Below are 18,092 nucleotides of genomic sequence, written 5' to 3' on the forward strand. Positions count from 1 at the left end.
AAAAGCCCTTAGATACAAGGGACTCCTTTTCGTGGAATAATCCCTAAGGAGGCGTGGCAACTCTCGCGAGACGAGGTGTCTTTCCGCCCCCCCCCCCCCCTTCAACCACTGCAATTTATTTAACTTTTTCTTACGGGAATGGAAAACTGCTGGGACGGAAAAAAACCGCTGTGTGCTCTAAAACAAAAGATTAACGTTGTGGACAAACGGGGCCTGTCGGATGTGGCGGGGGGGGGGGGTGTAAACGTAGTCCCGGCGAGGGGGTCATGACCCCGGACGTCAGCAGCCGGCGCGCAGTTCAGTTTGGCGGCCTCGGATCTGCAGTCAAATTGGGGCGTGATGTGGTCCCGAATTAACCGAGCTGCCGAGGAGTTTTACTCTCGTCTCCTGCAGTGAGTTGTAGCTGGTGCTGTTGCCTAGGGTGCGAGGGCAGCACTTCTCCCTGGGCGTATTTCTCGGTCCCCGCCGCAAGCCTCTTTCCCCTGCTTTGGGGAGAAGTGCCTTGTCAGTTCTCAGCGGCGCCTAAGTTTCAGACTAAGGCAGCTTTCCTGGGGTCTGGGAGTTGGGGAAAGACCGGTTATCTGCTCCAGCGTGGGGTTGGCCCTGTGGGGGCTTGCTTGTAGTCTCGTATAGGAGAAAACAACTGTACGTTATCAGTCGGGGTGGAAGGTGACAAGTTTTTCGAGGCGCTTTATTCATGCCGATGATGCACCGAACTTAGGATATGTTAGAGACACCTCTCAGGATTTGGAAAACTAGATGTTGGCATCCTTCATCTGTTTAAAGCCTTTCTGGTGTGATACGTATTGTCTATTCAGAATAATTATTTGTGCTACAGTTGTAATAAAGTAATAGTGTGTTGGGTTTTTAAAGTACCTTTATTTCATTGTGCTCTAAGACTTTGTTCTTAAAGTGGAGTGCTAGTACAAAAGGGGATTCCATCTAGTTCTACATCCAATTTTAAAATCTAATCCAGCAGTTCTCAAATTTGAGCTTGCATCAAGTCACCTGGAATGTTGTCAAAACACAAGATTGCTGGGCCCCATTTCCAGGGTTTCTGATTTAGTAAGTCTGGGTGGGGTCAAAGAATTCTAACAAATTCCAGGTGAAATCTGCTGCTGGCTTGACACCACACTTTGAGAACCACTGATGTAATCTAACCCCTAATTTTCTAAATGCCCTAATTTTTCATTATTTATCTTTATTGCTTTTTTTCCTCCTATAAAAGTAGTAATGTAGCGCCTGGGTGGCTCAGTCGGTTAAGCATCTGCCTTTGGCTCAGGTCATGATCCCAGGGTCTTGGGATAGAGCCTCTCATTGGGCTTCTGGCTCTGCAGGGGAGGCTGCTTCTCCTTCTCCCTCTGGCTGCCGCTTCGCCCTGCTTGTGCTCTCTCTCTGTCAAATAAATAAATAAAATCTTAAAAAAAAAGTAATAATGCTTGACAATTTTTTGAACATTATGGACAGAGCACTAGGTTCTTTATTAATGTCCTGGATGGCTTTTAGTATGACATCTTATAGATCTATCTCATTGTTTTTAACTGCTTTGCAATATTTCATCCTATGTCTGTCTTATGTTTATTTAACCAGTTCCCCATTGATACAGTTTTATTTAGACCCTATTTATAATTCCCAATTATTTCACGGAGCTTAGTCTTTTTCTCTACTTGTAAGCACAGAAGTCTCTTTTACTTCTCTTGAGTCCTTCACAATGCCTGTGCATCCAGTTGCCTACTGGAAGTTTCCACAGGACCTCAAACTCAATATGTGCAAAACCGAATTCATCTTTTCCCAGCAACCTGACACTCTGCTTCTGAATCCCAACTCTGAATTAAGAGTTCCAAATCCAAGATTCTCACTTCTCTTTTCCAGCACCCCCCCCCCAGCCCCCATTCCATCTATATCAGTCACTGGTGCCCTTGTTTCCCCTCTATCTCTACTGCTTTTGTTCAGGCCATTGTCAGTTATTCACAGCTATTTTCATGGCCTCCAAGGTTATGCCCTCCATCCCATGGTCAGAGAGGTATTTCCCAGTTAAAATCTTTTAGTGGGGCGCCTGGGTGGTTCAGTCGGTTAAGCGTCTGATCAGGTCATGATGCCAGTGTCCTGGGATTGAGCCCCACTTTGGGGCTTTGCTCAGCAGGGAGCCTGCTTCTCCCTCTGCCTTTGCCCTCCCCCCTGCTCTCTCTTGTGCTCTCTCTCTCAAATAAATAACTAAATAAAATCTTTAAAATAAAATCTTTCAGTGAGCTCCTCTTGGTTTTCAGGATAAAGTTCTAGTGGTATGGCAACATGTCTTCCATTGTGCCTCCACAGTACCCTGCACTCACCTCTGTGGGAGCACCCATCACCCTGTATTCTAACTGTTGGCTTACTCTTTGGACTTCAGTCAAGACTATGAACCAGGGACTATGTTTTTGTTGTATATCCTGGACATCTAGGAAGAGTGCCTGCCTATAATATACATGATTGTTGAATAATTGAATAACGTCCCTCAGTTATACACAAAGGACAAATATCTTTAAGAATAAATCACTGTCTTGTCCAAAATGGCAAAAGTGAATCATAGGCCTAGCTCTCCTGTTTTTATTTCAGTAAGTCAGAGTAGATCAAATAATAAGTGGTATCCTGAAACAATTCCGTTGGGCTTCTTTGGGTATCTAAAGACTGTGTCTCTTTCAGAGTATATATCAGACATGTGCATTTTGGTATGTTTAATGGTTTATAGTTCACACGCTTTGGGATGACTATTTTAGAACTTCCTTGAATGAAACAATTATTAAATGATACCCGAGAGTTTTGTGCTTACATTTTTAAAAGGAAGTTGTTTAACGTTATCAAATTTACTAAGTTTTTAGTGACAGCTCATAAAAATAGAGTGAGGATAGGTGTTTCTATTTTAGCCATAGAAATCTAGGACTAGGAACCTTAAATAACTTTTTCTTGGTTACCCACTGATTCAGTGGCAGACAGAATCCAGTGATTTTTACTTCCCATAAGTTACATGGTAAATTACATCTTAATAGTAACTGATGATGTGTTTTAGAAGATGAGAGTAGAGGTAGGTAACCTGATTTCCTGCTGCCTCTGGGAAGCTGTTGTGCCCAGTTGTGGGCAGCAGTCTCTATTAATTTCTACCACATCTCTTTTTTTCTGATATTCTTTTTTTTTTTAATATTTGTCAGAGAGAGAGAGAGAGAGAGTGAGTGCATGCACACAAGCAGGGGGAGTGGCATACAGAAGGAGAAGCAGGCTCCCCGCTGAGCAAGGAGCCCTATGGGGGACTTGATCCCAGGACAGTGGGATCATGACCTGAGCCAAAGGCAGACACTTAACCGACTGAGCCATGCAGGCGTGCCTTCTCATATTCTTTTTCTGCTTTTTCCCCCCCTCTTCCCAACCATGCCTTAGGGCTGCCAGGACTACTTTGCGCTTTGCTTTTCTCACTGGTGTCCTACAGAGGTAAAGTGGTGACTACTGAATTTAAATGTCAGAATACTATAGCTCTGTTTTTCATGTGTAGTTCTTCATTTCAGGGAGTTTGATGAAGAAAAGAAAGGAATCCATAAAGATCCATTTATCTATGAGGTATGAACAATTTATTTCGTTTTTAAACACAACTCAGTAATCCTAACAGTCTGCTTTTTTAAAAGTTGGGTTCATTGAAGTTAGTTTAGAGTCCCACTCTTTTAGAGTACAGTTCTATGAGTTTTTACAAATGCATCAGTCATATAACCACCCCCGTGATCAAGATCTAGAACACTTCTGTCACCTCCAAAAATCTCATGTCCCTTTATAATCAGCCCTTTGTCCCTGGCCTTTTCCAGAATGTTATATAAATAAAATCACATGGTATGTAGTCTTTTGGGTCTGGCTTCTGTCAAGGAATGTAATGCATTTGAGATTCATCTATGTTTTGTGTGTATCAGTAGTTCATTCCATTTTATTGTTGGATAGTATCCCATTGTATAGGTGTGCGACACTTATCCACCTACCAGCTGATGGACACTTGGATTGTTTCCAGTTTTTGATAGTTATGAATAAAGCTATAAACATTCATGGATTTATTAAGCATCTAATATATGCCAAGTGTTCCATAGCTAAAGTCCCCATATGGTTTAATCTATAAAATAATTAGTGAACTAAAATTAATTGTATGCTAAAAGACAAATAAGCTGGAGAGAAAGAGTCATATAAGATAAACATTAATATCATATATATATAAAACACATAAAAAATTCTTAAAAATCAAAGAATGACAACTGTAATAGAAGAATAGACAAAAGACATAAATAAGTAAGCCCAGAAAGAAAATTACAAGTAGAGTTATTTCTTACTGTTTGAATTTTCACTAACCAAACTCAGGAATTAAGTATATCTAGGTAAATGTATTAATCCTTCCCCATTGGAATTCTTGCTTGATACGTATATTAGTTTCCTAAGGCTGCTGTAACCACAAATTGGTTTGCTTAAAACATCAGAAATATATTCTGTTGCAATTCTGGAGACTAGGACTCTGAAATGGAGGTGTCAGGAGGGCCACGCTCCTATTGAAGGCCCTAGGAAAGGATCCTTCCTCAGCTCTTCCTAGTTTCTGGTGGTTTCCAACAATCCTTGGAGTTTCTTGGCTTGTAGACACATCAGTCTAATTTCTGCTGCTGTCAATACATAGCATCCTTTTTGTGTCTATGTCTCTAAATCTTTCCCTCCTTATAAGTACATCAGTCACTGGATTTAGGGCCCCCCCAGTCTGAGTTAATCCTCAACTTGATTACGTTTGCCAAGACCCTTCTTCTAAAGTCACATTCAGAGGAACCAGGAGTTAGGACTTCACCATGTCTTTCGGGGACATATTCAGTCCACAACAATACTTGAAACTCAAGAACCTAGTAGATTATAATAACACAACATCCTTTGCTTTCTGAACTTGGTATCTAAATGCTTTAGGATCCAAACTGAGAAACGAAACGGATTCAGGTAATGAGAGTTATTTGTCAATGATAAGCCTTTGAGAGACTGGTCACCTTCATTAGTAATCAAATAAATGAAAAAAACAGTAACAAACAAGACACTATTTTTTGCTGTGAAATGGTAAAAATAAACAGTGAAAATACTCTGTGTTGCTATAAGTGATGGGAATGCAAATATGTGGGGGCAGCATATTTGCAAGGCAATTTGACAAAGTCGGTGTGTTTCTAACTATTCATCTTAAGAAAGTAATTCAAGGATGGCTATTATTGTCTATTATAGTAGATAAAAGTATCCAAGTGTTGGGGTGCCTGGGTGGCTCAGTCGTTAAGTGTCTGCCTTCGGCTCAGGTCATGATCCCAGGGTCCTGGGATCGAGCCCCGCATCGGGCTCCCTGCTCGGCGGGAAGCCTGCTTCTCCCTCTCCCACTCCCCCTGCTTGTGTTCCCTCTCTTGCTGTGTCTCTCTCTGTCAAATAAATAAATAAAGTCTTTAAAAAAAAAAGTATCCAAATGTTGAACAAAATGGGATTAATTATATGATGGTAGAGCCAAAGAACACTTAATCGGTGGAAAGAAGTGTATGATACAGAATGTCATATTTTTATTAAGCAAAATCCTATCTAGATATCTAAATACTGAATACATTTCTTCCTTTTTTTTTTAAGATTTTATTTATTTTTTTGTCAGAGAGAGCACAAGCAGGGGGAACGGCAGGCAGAGCAGGCAGAGCGAGAAGCAGGCTCTCTGCCAAGCAAGGAGCCCGATGTGGGACTCGATCCCAGGACCCTGGGATCGTGACCTGAGCTGAAGGCAGATGCTTAACCGACTGAGCCATCCAGGCATCCCAATACTGAATACATTTCTACTTAAGTAGATTTATTTATGGAAAAAGATCTGACAAAATAGATGCCAACCATCCTAATAACAGTAGTGATTATCCTCGCTCGTGGAATTATATGTGAGTTAAAATCACTTAGCTACCTATTTTCAGACCTTTCTGCAATGAACATGCTTGTCATTGGAATGAAAAAATACATAGTTCCTAGAGATTGATAAAAGTTCTAAATTCCATAGTACCATCAGAATAAAAGATCATATTTATAAACTGCTAATTATATGGTACATTATAGTAAGTCCAGGATATGAGCCAAGGAAGAGGCTGTCTCTGTGATCCTAATCAAAAGAAGGTTCTATAAGGCAGGGTGCACTTTAGGGAGGCCTTGAAGCATGTGTAGAAGTGAATAGAGCTAGGTTTGTCTAAACATGAAAAAACAACATGGCAAAGAAGAAATGAACTCTTCTCTTTAGAACATTATGTCTTGTTCAAATTCTCTTTTTCAGTTGCTTCTGTAAAATTAGTCTTTTTTTTTAGTAACAATGTATTATTTGTTTCAGGGGTAAAGGTAAAACTAGTCTTTATGTGTTTAAATATTTGTACTAATATATATGTGTGTATATATAACTGCTTGACTTTATTTTTAATAGGCTGATACTCAAGTGCAGTTGATCAGCAAAGGTCAACCAAACCCTTTAAAAAATATTCTAAATGAAAATGACGTAGTATTCATCGTGGAGAAATTGGTAAGTAGTGCTTGGGCTTTGCACTTGTTTAATTCTTTTTTTTTCTTTTTTAAGATTTTAAGTAATCTCTATCTTCAATGTGGGGCTGGAACCCCGAGATCAAGGGTCACACCCTCCACCAGCTGAGCCAGCCAGGTACCCCTGTATTTGTTTAATTCCTAATAGCCAAATTCAGTTTATTGGGAATGATCTCAAATGTGCACATTTTTTTAAATCAGCAAATTAGTGAAAGTGGATTCTAATTCTTTTAGAAGTAAATACAGTGGTGTCCAATAGAAATATAATGAGAACTGTATAGGTAATTTAAAATTTTGTAGTAGCCTGATTTAAAAAAAAGTGAAATTAATTATCATGCAGTAAAACTGACTTTTTTCTTTTGTTGTCCACTTTGAATTTTATCACATGTATAGATTCTGGTAATCACCACCACAATCAGGGCACAGAACAGTTCCATCACCCCAAACAACTCCCTCATGCTATCCCTTTAAAATCCCCCTGGCAACCACTGATCTCTTCTCCCTTGGTGTAGTTTTATCTTTTTAAGAATGTCGTGAATGGAATCATAGAGTGTATAACCTTTTGAGTCTGGCTTCTTTCACTCTGTACAATGCCTTTGAGATTAATCCAAGTTGTATGTATATCAGTGGTTCATTTCTTGTAATTGCTCAGTAGGTTCTGTGGTATGAATGTACCACTGTTTATCTAGTCACTCTTTGAATGACATTTGGGCTATTTTCTGTCTCCAGTGATCATGAATAGAGCTGCTGTTAATCATTTTTGTACAGATTTTTGCGTGAGCATGTTTTTTCTTTACGGTAAATACCGAGGAGTGGGATTGTCTGAAATTAGGTTTAATAATGCTTTTTATTTAGTCTCATATATCTGGTAATACCATTTCAATGCATAGTTAATATAAAAATCATTAATGAGATATTTTAAGGTTTTTTTCACCCCCATACTGCATCTTTAAAATCTGGTGTGTATTTACACTTACATCTTCTTTTGGTCTGGCCCCATTTCCAGTACTCAGTAGCTGCGTGTGGCCAGGGCCTGTTGTATTGAACAGCACAGCATAAGTAGCTATGACTCATGAAGTTCTACTTTTTAATTTTTGTTTGTGAAATGTAAGAGAAAACTTCTTATCTTTTGCATCATTTTATAATTCCAGCCTGAAACCTTTGTGTTTTATTTTTATTTATTTATTTTTAAAGATTTTATTTATTTATTTGAGAGAGAGAGAGCACGAGAGGGAAGAGGGTCAGAGGGAAAAGCAGACTCCCTGCTGAGCAGGGAGCCCGACGTGGGACTCGATCCCGGGACTCTAGGATCATGACCTGAGCCGAAGGCAGTCGCTTAACCAACTGAGCCACCCAGGCGCCCAACCTTTGTGTTTTAATTATGGTGTTTTGGCAGAGCAATTATAGTGATTTTTACTGAGTGGTGATAATGCTGTCAGGTTATACAGTTGCTTTGGGGCCAGAACACATTCCTTTGACTACCTTTTTCCTGAAGTGGATTGGAACAGACTCTAATAGGGGAAAGTGGAGGTACTTTTACAAGGAACTCTTCTGTTTGCTTTAGGACCCTCATGCTGTCTGGTGAAAGAACAGGGAGCTTTTCATTTGAATGCATACAATAGCTCCTTTTGAGGAAGGGGGGCAACTTTGTTTTTTATGTTAATGAAAGGGTTTTTTTTTTTTAAGATTTTTTTTATTTATTTGAGAGAGAGAGAGCACAAGCGGTGGGGAAGGGTAGAAGGAGAAGCAGACTCTCCTCTGAGCAGGGAGCCCGATGCAGGACTCCATCCCAGGAGCCTGGGATCATGACCCAAGCCAAAAGCAGATGCTTAACTGACTGAGCCACCCAGGTGCCCCTAATGAAAGAGTGTTATTACTGCTTATCGATAGTGGACAGATGCTTGGGAAATAATTATAGGTGAGTTATGTGGTTGAATTTAGGCTTTTGTTATGGGGAAAAGGGAAAATGTATGTAGAGCAAAAGCCGAAAAAATTAAGATGTTCAGATGAGCCACCTACGAAGAGATAAGAATGAGCCAAGGGGGATCTGAGAATGTGGTTGGGATCCCAGTGAGGACACAGCTTGCCCTTGTGGGAAGGTCCCTGGAATTCCCTGGGATGCTGGCATTTTTGGACGAGGAGGAGTCAAAATGGCCATTGTCTCTGCAAAGATCAGTAGAGCTTACAGCATGAATTTTAGGTAGATGGGTATTAAACAGAAGAAAAAAAATGACATTTTGGGTACCACCCGTTCTAGGAACTCTTTGGAAAGCCAGGCCTAGAAGGGACTGTGATCTGGCGAATGAAATTCAAAGTTGGGGAAATATCTGGGTCTGATACCTATTAAGCAGGCAGAGTATTTACTGCCTGAAGAGCTTAATTAATGGATAAGATCCTGAGGTTTGAAGTCAGACTGTCTAGATTTCAAATGTTGCGGTTGCCATTCACCGGCTGTGATTCGAGGCAAGTTATTTAGCCATTTGCTACCTCAGTTTTCCCATCTATAAAACAGAGTTAATGGGGCACCTGGGTGGCTCCCGTTGGTTAAGCATTCCACTCTTGGTTTTCGCTTGGGTCATGATCTTGGGGTCGTGAGATCGAGCCCTCTCCTTCTGCCCCCCCTCCCCAAAATAAATAAATAAATAAATAAACAAATAAAATCTTTTTAAAAAAAGTTATAGTATCGATTTCAGGGTTTTTATGAAAAGTAACAGAAGACTTAGAACAATAGCTGTACATAGTAATGCTCAGGAAATGTTAACTCTTGGGGTTATTGTTATTATTGGCAAGGCTGAACTACGACTACTTAAACATGGAGATATTAGAAGCACATAGATTTCAGAACCCTGTAACATGAATGAGAGCTGCTAGTCCTAAGAGTAGATTTAAGGAGTAAGGGCTGTGGCCCTTTGAGTTCTGGGAGTGAAAAATCAGGAGTCTCCCATGGGTTTCTTTTGGTGTTTTGTCTTTGGTTCATCATTTTATACATGTTGGAGCACTTCCTTTTCTAATGGCATCAGATGCTTCCTCTATCAGTAGCAACTTAGATCATTATCTTTTTATAGGACAGCGGAAATGCTTCTGATGGCAAGATTTGTTGGTACCAGACTGGTTTGTAGCTGTGATTCTTGCCATCACCCAGTCATTTGTGCTTAAGGGTTTGGAAACCAGTACCTTATGTTCTAGCATAGTGAAGAATTGACTGGTGAGTGCTCTTTTACCTGACTAAATAATTAAAAAATATTTTTTAAGCCTTTGGACAAGGAAGAAACAAGTCATGTTGAAGAACCACAATGTGAAGAAACGGTTATTTCTGATTTCTCTACTGGGGAGAATGTTGGACCACTTGCTTTACCAGTTGGGAGAGCAAGGTAAGTTTTTCTTAGCATCAGGCTAGGAGGAGGGCTGGAGGCTAGGATTTAAATGAAAGTGTTCTTACCAACATTGGGGGAAAAATATGTATCTAGTCCAGGTCCTTCCCTCCCTTCTTCCCCCTCTCCCTAGACATGATACCCGATCTCCAGGGATAGCTTTACTTGAATATCCTATAGGTGTCCCAAGCATGACCAAGAAGACCATGTCATGGTCCCTTTCTCTACTCCCCCGTACTGTTTGTTCTTGCTTCTCAATTGTTTTCGTTGTATTTGGTTCCCCTCCAGTCTTTCTTCCTTGCTGCTACCAGAGATCTTCATAAATCACTGAAAGCCTGATTGTGTTGCTTCCTTGCTTAAAAATCCTTCGCTGGTTCTTGTTGCTTCATGATACAATCCAAATTTCTTTTGAATGACACATAAGAACCTTCACTGTCCAGTCCAGAGCTCCTCCACCAGGGGAGCCATTCCCAGTGGGCATTTGGAAATACGCAGGGATACTTTTTGGTTGTTACAGTGACTGAGGGGAGTGATTGGCTGTGGCTGTGGCTAGTGAACGTCCTGCAGTGCACTGGGCTCTCCTGCACGAGGAGGAATTATCCCACCCCGATGCCAGCAGTGCCCCTGGTAGAAAGCCTGCCGCCCCCATCTGCCTGGCCAGCTTCACCTCCTGCCTCCCTGCTGTGTAGCTGCGGGCAGCTCTCCCCAGCTGGCCCCCCTCGCCTCCACAACCAAAGTTATTGCCATCAAGGAGTTCTGGAGGATATAGTCATATAAATAATAACATTGGGCCATAAGGACTCTAATAATATTCACAAAGTGACTCTCCTTCATGGTGGTTTTTGTTTGTTTTGCTAGGTAGAAGCTTGTAACATTTTTCTGTAGTTAAATTTATCAATCTTTATGGCTTCTTGATTTTAAGTCATATTTGGCCTTTTTTCTTTTCTCCCCAACTTAAACATAATTTATTGGTGGTGTTTTCTCCATCCAGTGTTTGTTTGGATTTATCCATACGCTTATCATTGCCTTGCTTTGCATTTGGAACCTTCCTTTTGGGATTATTGTATTTCCTTTCTGAAGTACAATCCCTTAGAACTTCCTTTGTTGAACATCCGTTGGTAATAAATTAAGTTTTCGTCTCTGAAAAATTTCAAGATACATTTTTGGGCAACTTTTAATTTTGATACACTTTCAAATTTACAGAAAAGTTGAAGGAATAGCACAAGAACTTCTGTGTGCCCTTGACCCAGATTCACCAGTTATTTACATGTTACTGCATCTGCGTTGTGACTCTCTCTCATTCCTCCCCCTCCTCGTCGTCCCCCCCCACTCTGCCACCTTTACAACATGCTCCTTCACCCACACACATTTTTTTAATGAAATATTGAGAGAATGTTGGAGAAACTGTGCTCCTTTACCTCTAAATACTTCACTGTGTATTTTCTTTTATTTTTTTTTAAATTTTATTTATTTGAGAGAGAGGGACACAGCGAGAGAGGGAACACAAACAGGGGGAGTGGGGGAGGGAGAAGCAGGCTTCCCGCGGAGCAGGGAGCCCGATGTGGGGCTCGATCCCAGGACCCTGGGATCATGACCTGAGCCGAAGGCAGACGCTTAACGACTGAGCCACCCAGGTGCCCCTACTGTGTATTTTCTGAGAACAAGTATATTCTCTTCTGTAAACACAGAACGATGACCAAAATCTGGAAGTTTAACAGTTAGAGTACTATTATCTCATTCACAGAGTATGCAGTTTTCTTTTTTTTTTTTCAAAGATTTTATTTATTTATTTGACAGAGAGAGACACAGGAGGAGAGGGAATACAAGCAGGGGGAGTGGGAGAGGGAGAAGCAGGCTTCCCGCGGAGCATGGAGCCCGATGCCGGATTCGGTCCCAGGACCCCGGGATCATGACCTGAGCCAAAGGCAGACGCTTAACGACTGAGCCACCCAGGCGCCCCGAGTATGCATTTTTCTTAAGTATTCCAATGACTAATGACCTCAAGCATCTTTCATGTGCTTATTGGCTCTTTTTTTTTTTCGCCCCAGCTTTATTGAGGTATAATTAACGTATCCTACCTATTTCTTTTGCTTCATCTCGCACCCTACTTGTCCTCCTACTGAACCTCTACCCTCACCCTATTAGACTCCCCACTTGTAGATAGCTCCATTCTCATCACTTGCAGGTGCGTGTATCTTCATCTGCCTGGTGTGCCCTTCTCCCAGTTCTTCACTGGGTGAAATATTTATGTATTTTGCCACTTAATTTCCAGACTTTTGTTTCTGGGATACTGGGTATTGGCGTTTATAATTAGAAATGTATTTGGTCTTTGTCCACTGTTCCTGGCACAGAGTTCCTAAAGCCCTTAGAATTTCCTAAGTGAGGAGAAAGAGGAAGGTGTTTTTGGTTATGTTAGTGAGGTGGCTTTTGGGGGCACCTGGGTGGCTCAGTCTATTGAGTGGCTGGCTCTTATTTTCCCCTCAGGTCATGATCTCAGGGTCCTGGGATCCCGCCCTGCATCAGGCTCTGTGGTCAGTGGGGAGTCTGCTTGAAGATTGATTCTTTCTGTCCCTCTCTATCTGCCCCTCCCCCTGCTCACATGTGCACACGCGCTCTTTCTCTCACATAAATCTTTTTAAAAAAATTAGGTGGTTTTTGGAAAGCCCCTAGGTAACTTGTGGCTTGGGGCTGGGGTTTGTCAGGGTACCAACCCTGTGATTAGAGGGTTAGACCTACCTCCAGAGAGGGGAGGAGGACTGGAGGTTGAGTGCAGTCCCCAATGGCCGGTGATTAATCATTTCATGCCTATGTGACTAAGGCTTCATAACAACCCAAAAGGAGAGTGTTTGGAGAACCTCTGGGTTGGTGAACAGGTGGAGATTTGGGGAGAGTGGCTCACTAAGAGAGGGCATGGGCGCTTTACACTCTTTCCCCATACCTTGCTCTGTGCATCTCTTCCATCTGGCTTTTCCTGAGTTACAACCTTTTATGATAAACCAGTGATCTAGTAAGTAAAGTGCTTTTCTGAGTTCTGTGAGTCGCTCCAGCAAATCAGTCGAACCCAAGGGGGAGGTTGTTGGAACCTCTGATCTATATCTGGTCAGTCAGAAGCACAGGTGACAACCTGGACTTGCCTTTGGCATCTAAAGGTGGGTGACGATGGGGTGGGGTGCGTCTTGTAGGACTGAACCCTTAACCTGTGGCATCTGATGCTGTCTCTGGGTAGATAGAGTCAGAATTGGGTTGAATTGTAGGACACCCAGCTGGTGTCAGAAAATTACTTGGTATGAGGAAAAACCGCACACATTAGAGTTGGGTGCAGAATCTTAGTTGGTGACCAGAAGTAAGATCAGTGTCAGAATCATAGATGCCCTTCATGATATCTTTGGAAAAGAAAACTTGATTGATGGACAGTTTTTACTTACAGTTTATTCTTCCTATTCTTGTTTTCAAGGCAGTTAATTGGACTTTACACCATGGCTCACAATCCTAATATGACCCACTTGAAGATTAATCATCCAGTTACTGCCCTTCCTCCCCTGTGGGTAAGGTGTGACAGTTCAGATCCTGAAGGGACCTGTTGGCTGGGAGCTGAGCTTGTCACCACAAATAACAGCATTACAGGAATTGTCTTATATACAGTCAGTTGTAAAGGTGAGAGCTTACTTTTATGGAGGGGGTGTGCATTTATTTATTTGTACTGTTACTGTGTTGTGGTTTTTACTGAAAACATATTGTGAAGAGGGAAGTGCACACAGTGGAACTTGTTAGCCACCAGGAACCTACTCTGGTGTGTAACTTGCAGCATATAGGAGGTATTCCAGAAACAGATCTCCAGAAATCTGAACAGGAGTTTATGGCCTTGTTAGTTTTATTTGGGTTTCATTTGGTTTATATGTGTGTATTTTTGGAAATTTTCATTGGAGGATAAAAAAATGGAATATAATGACAATATAATTCCAATCCCGTAGTAGATGTTTAATTATATTTTTGGTAGTAGGATTCTTACTAAACTCTGAAATCAGATTTGTATCCAATGTTCAGTAAACCAAATCTCTGAGTCACTAGGTTTGAAGCAGAGAAAGTTGTGTAATCAGAAAGGCAGCCCATCTGGAGGGCAGACAGGGGAGTATTCCCAAATCTGTCTTCCTGACTGAGCAAGTTTTATGATCAGAGGGGTTGAGACTGCATACATATTGATGAAAAGGGAGGGGGAAGTTTGTGACTATTCATGAGGAAAGATGGAGCATGCACATTGGGCAAACATAGGTAACATCTATCCCATGTTCACTTTGGGGTGGAGATTAACACCAGAACAAGGCATGATTCAGTCTCTGACACCAGGAGGTTCTCTTAGGACAAGGAGAAGGAACTATGGGCATGCTCCATGAGCCCGTGGAAACTGGATGACGGGGTCTTGGGCTCATTATCTCGGGTAAGGGATGCAGAGCCTTGCTTGTTCATAGGCTGGAGCCATATCAGTTGACCTTGAGTCCAGGCTTCTGCAGAGACAGCCAATGGGGTGTCTGAAGAGACACAATAGCTGATTAGAGAGAAACAGGTCTCTGAAAACCAGCTTTAAATTTTCTGCTGTGTTTCAGTCTCATTAACTCAATGGGGCATGGTTTCAGTATTGACCTCTGTTCCACTTTCCTTCCTTTGTCAAGATGTCATCTGGATTTAAAATTTAATGTCTTCTGTTACTACTGTGAAGTTGTGGTACCCTCAGAATTTGAGGGGTTGTCATTTTCCAATTCTAACAGTCTAATTTTGAATTGTACCTTTAAAATTATTTTTTCTTTTATGTCTTACAGCTGATAAAAATTACTCTGTAAATCTTGAAGACCTGAAAAGTTCACATAAGAAAAGACATCACTTATCTATGGTAGGTATTTCTCTCTTCTGCTCACATTAGTTTCTTCAGACTGTTATGGACCTGCCTCCCTAGTTTAGTGGCTTTTTTTCACTCCTAATATGACTACATGTTTGTTTGTTTGTGTTTTTTTGGTAGTATCAAAATCTTTGTGTTGATTTTCATTTCAGCTAATGACTAAAAATAGATTCTGCCTTGCCTTTTAGCCAGTCTTTGTAATGAAAAAGAATTGTCTTATTTTTCCATTTGGGATAAAAGTATGGCACTTTTTCTTCTGCTGGGGAAAAAACCAAGGTAGTTTTTCTAACGGGCCTCTGGCCACATGAAAGCGTAGCTAATGGTGGGCGGATATGCTCTTTTCAGGTAACAGCCAGGGGCTCCGCCCAGTATGAGCTCTTTAAGTCCACAGCCTTGGATGACACACTTGCTGCATCACAAACTACAATCACTTTGGATATTTCCTGGAGTCCTGTGGATGAGATTCTTCAAATCCCCCCACTTTCTTCAACTGCAGCTCTGGTAAGAGTGAACCCTGTTTTGTGTTGAGTTTATTCAGTGTGGATTTACTTTTAACTTGCTTGCTGCTGGTGCTGCATACTTCCAGCCCCAGCACTGCTGGATGGTTCTGAGAGACCCAGCTGACTCCTGAAGTCTCACTGGGGCAGCCAATGGAGGTTTGGCCAGGTGACCTCATCTGTCAGTTGCCCACAGTGGCCATTATGTAACTTTAGAAAGTCTCTTGAGTTGGGATCCAAGTGAAATCATCGGAGTGACTTATTTCTGCTATTAAAAGATTGCAAATATTGGCAACACATCAAGAACCATTATACTATTAAGGCTTTTCACCTTATATTTACATTTCTAAGAATCTGTCTTAAGTTAATTGGAATTGGTAGCAAAAATATATGTGCAAAGATATTCTACACAGTGATAATAACTGTGTCCAAAATATTAAAAACAAACCTGACTGTTCAATAGGGAAATGCTTAACATTTCCCTGATGAAATATTATACATTCTTTAAATATCATGATTTAAAGTGTCTTTAATGATAGTAAGAAATGCTTATTGTTAAGCAAACAAAAGGAAAATAGACGAAATAATATATACAGTAGGATCTCAACTATGTTTTTGAAAACCGTGTACACAGATGCCTGGATAGTGTTAACTGTGGTTCCCTCGGGGTTGTGGGATTGTGGATAATTACATTCTTAATGCTTTTCTTTTCCTGCAATAGGAATTTACATACAATGGCATTTACTTTTTTTCCCCTTTTATCCCCCCTTTTTTTTAAGGTTTTAGAAAGTTCCTAAAACTTTGACCTCTGGCTAAGACAGCACATTGTTGGTTTAGCTAGGAGTCTATTGAACATATTTATTAGGGGGTGGTTATTTTTGGTCTGTGGTAATGCTGAGTTTGTCATTGGGTCTTAAGATGTATTTATTTACATTTCTCCCACTTTCTTTTGGAAATTCAGTGGGGAAGGGCAGGAGAAGAGGGTATGAGGAGAGCAGTTGTTCCAGGTAGGCACAATCAGGGAATAGAGAGAGGGGTTGGTAGCATGAGTTTAGGTTACTTATTGGGATGGACAGGATCTATGGTATCTCTGGGGGTGATGTTCTAAATGGAGTATTACCCTACTTATTCAGTTCATTAATGCTTTATGAAATATATTTTTTAATGTGTGGGGAGTTTGAAATGCAAGTAACTATGACCACTATGCAGAGAAGATGGCATTACCGGTGAAAACTGACTTTGGCAACTTTTTAGAATATTAAAGTGGAATCAGGAGAGCCCAGAGGTCCTTTGAATCATCTTCAAAGAGAACTGAAATTTCTCCTTGTGAGTATCCTTCTGGAATTTGTGACTTATATTAAATTTTATGTTTTCATAAAAAGGTTTGTTAATATCACTGTTACTTTGTTTTGTGTTCAAAATTTGTTCCAAATGTTACGAATTCAGTAGATACTCTCGGCAATTTGGACAGTATGATTTTACTGCATGGTAGTTGTCTTTATAATCACAGGGAGCATTAGTTAAGAGCTGCACTTCTTCCCCCTTTTTACTGGAGTATTCAGTTTCTATTCATACAATGGATTCCCCTCTTTTTAGGTGGGTCAGCTGCCAATTTATTCCAAATGCACGTATAATCTGCTTATTGATAACTGGGATTTTGATTCATGCTAAGGATTAGTGAGCATGTGTTTCAAGAATTTTATGTCTCAGTGAGTTTTACTCTATTCTACAAACTGAATCTCAAGGGGGTGCCTCATTTTAATGCAGTAGAAATTCGAAATGTCCTAGCCTGGCATAGAGAACCATTTACATCCAGTCACTGCCCTACTTACTTTTTTTTTAACAGCTTTATTGAGATATAAATTATATCCCATAAAATTCACTTGTTTCAAGTGCACATTTCAGTGGTATTTAGGATACTTACAGAGTTGTACAACCGTGGCCATATATAATTTTGGAGCATTTTCTTTTTTTTTTTTTTAAAGATTTTATTTATTCATTTGACGGAGAGAGAGATAGTGAGAGCAGGAACACAAGCAGGGGGAGTGGGAGAGAGAGAGAAGCAGGCTTCCCGCGGAGCAGGGAGCCCGATGCGGGGCTCGATCCCAGGACCCCGGGATCATGACCCGAGGCGAAGGCAGACGCTCAACGACTGAGCCACCCAGGCGCCCCAATTTTGGAGCATTTTCAACAAAAGAAACCCGTACCCATTAGCAGTCACCTCCCAGCCCCACCAGCCCCGCGGCCACTAACCTTTGTTAATACTTTGTTGTACTTTGTTCCTTTTTATCGGTGAATAGCATTCCATCATACAGCTACACCACATTTCATTCATCCGCTCACCAGCTGATGGACGATTCTGTTGTTTCTGCTTTTTGACTATTATGAATAATGCTGCCATAAGCAGTCTTGTACAAGTTTTGTGGGACATGTGTTTTCACATCTTTTGGGTGGAGTTGCTGGTCAGTGTGATAACTGTGTTTAAGCTTTTGAGGAGCTGCCAAACTATAACTGTTTTCCAAAGTGGCTGTACGATTTTACATTCCTGCCAACAGTGTGTGTTCCAGTTTCTCCATATCCTTGTCAACACTTGGTATTGCCTTTTTATTATGATTATTATTAATTATTTCCACCGTCCTAGTGGGGATGAAGTGGTATCTCATGGTTTTTAGTTGCATTTCCCTGATGGCTTACTGACTTTGATCATCTTTTCATGTTCTTATTAGCTCCTACTTATTTCTTTAGCTTAATCTCATACCCTACTTC

The 18,092-nt window shown here is 40.9% G+C and overlaps 1 protein-coding gene across 2 annotated transcripts in view; it reads left to right on the forward strand.

Moving 5' to 3' along the window:
* Positions 1-286: 286 nt before the first annotated feature.
* The window catches only part of ZWILCH (zwilch kinetochore protein), a 40,469-nt gene continuing 22,663 nt past the window's right edge, over positions 287-18,092 (forward strand). For both annotated transcript variants that reach the window (XM_027571966.2, XM_027571968.2), the window contains exons 1-8: positions 287-392; positions 3,537-3,588; positions 6,455-6,550; positions 9,820-9,938; positions 13,393-13,592; positions 14,753-14,823; positions 15,175-15,330; positions 16,581-16,652. In XM_027571966.2, the coding sequence (XP_027427767.1) occupies positions 340-392; positions 3,537-3,588; positions 6,455-6,550; positions 9,820-9,938; positions 13,393-13,592; positions 14,753-14,823; positions 15,175-15,330; positions 16,581-16,652 (819 nt within the window). In that variant the 5' untranslated portion in view covers positions 287-339. The remainder of the gene's footprint in view (positions 393-3,536; positions 3,589-6,454; positions 6,551-9,819; positions 9,939-13,392; positions 13,593-14,752; positions 14,824-15,174; positions 15,331-16,580; positions 16,653-18,092) is intronic.

The sequence above is a fragment of the Zalophus californianus genome, chromosome 6 (genome assembly GCF_009762305.2).
Source record: "Zalophus californianus isolate mZalCal1 chromosome 6, mZalCal1.pri.v2, whole genome shotgun sequence".
Taxonomy (NCBI): Eukaryota; Metazoa; Chordata; class Mammalia; order Carnivora; family Otariidae; genus Zalophus; species Zalophus californianus.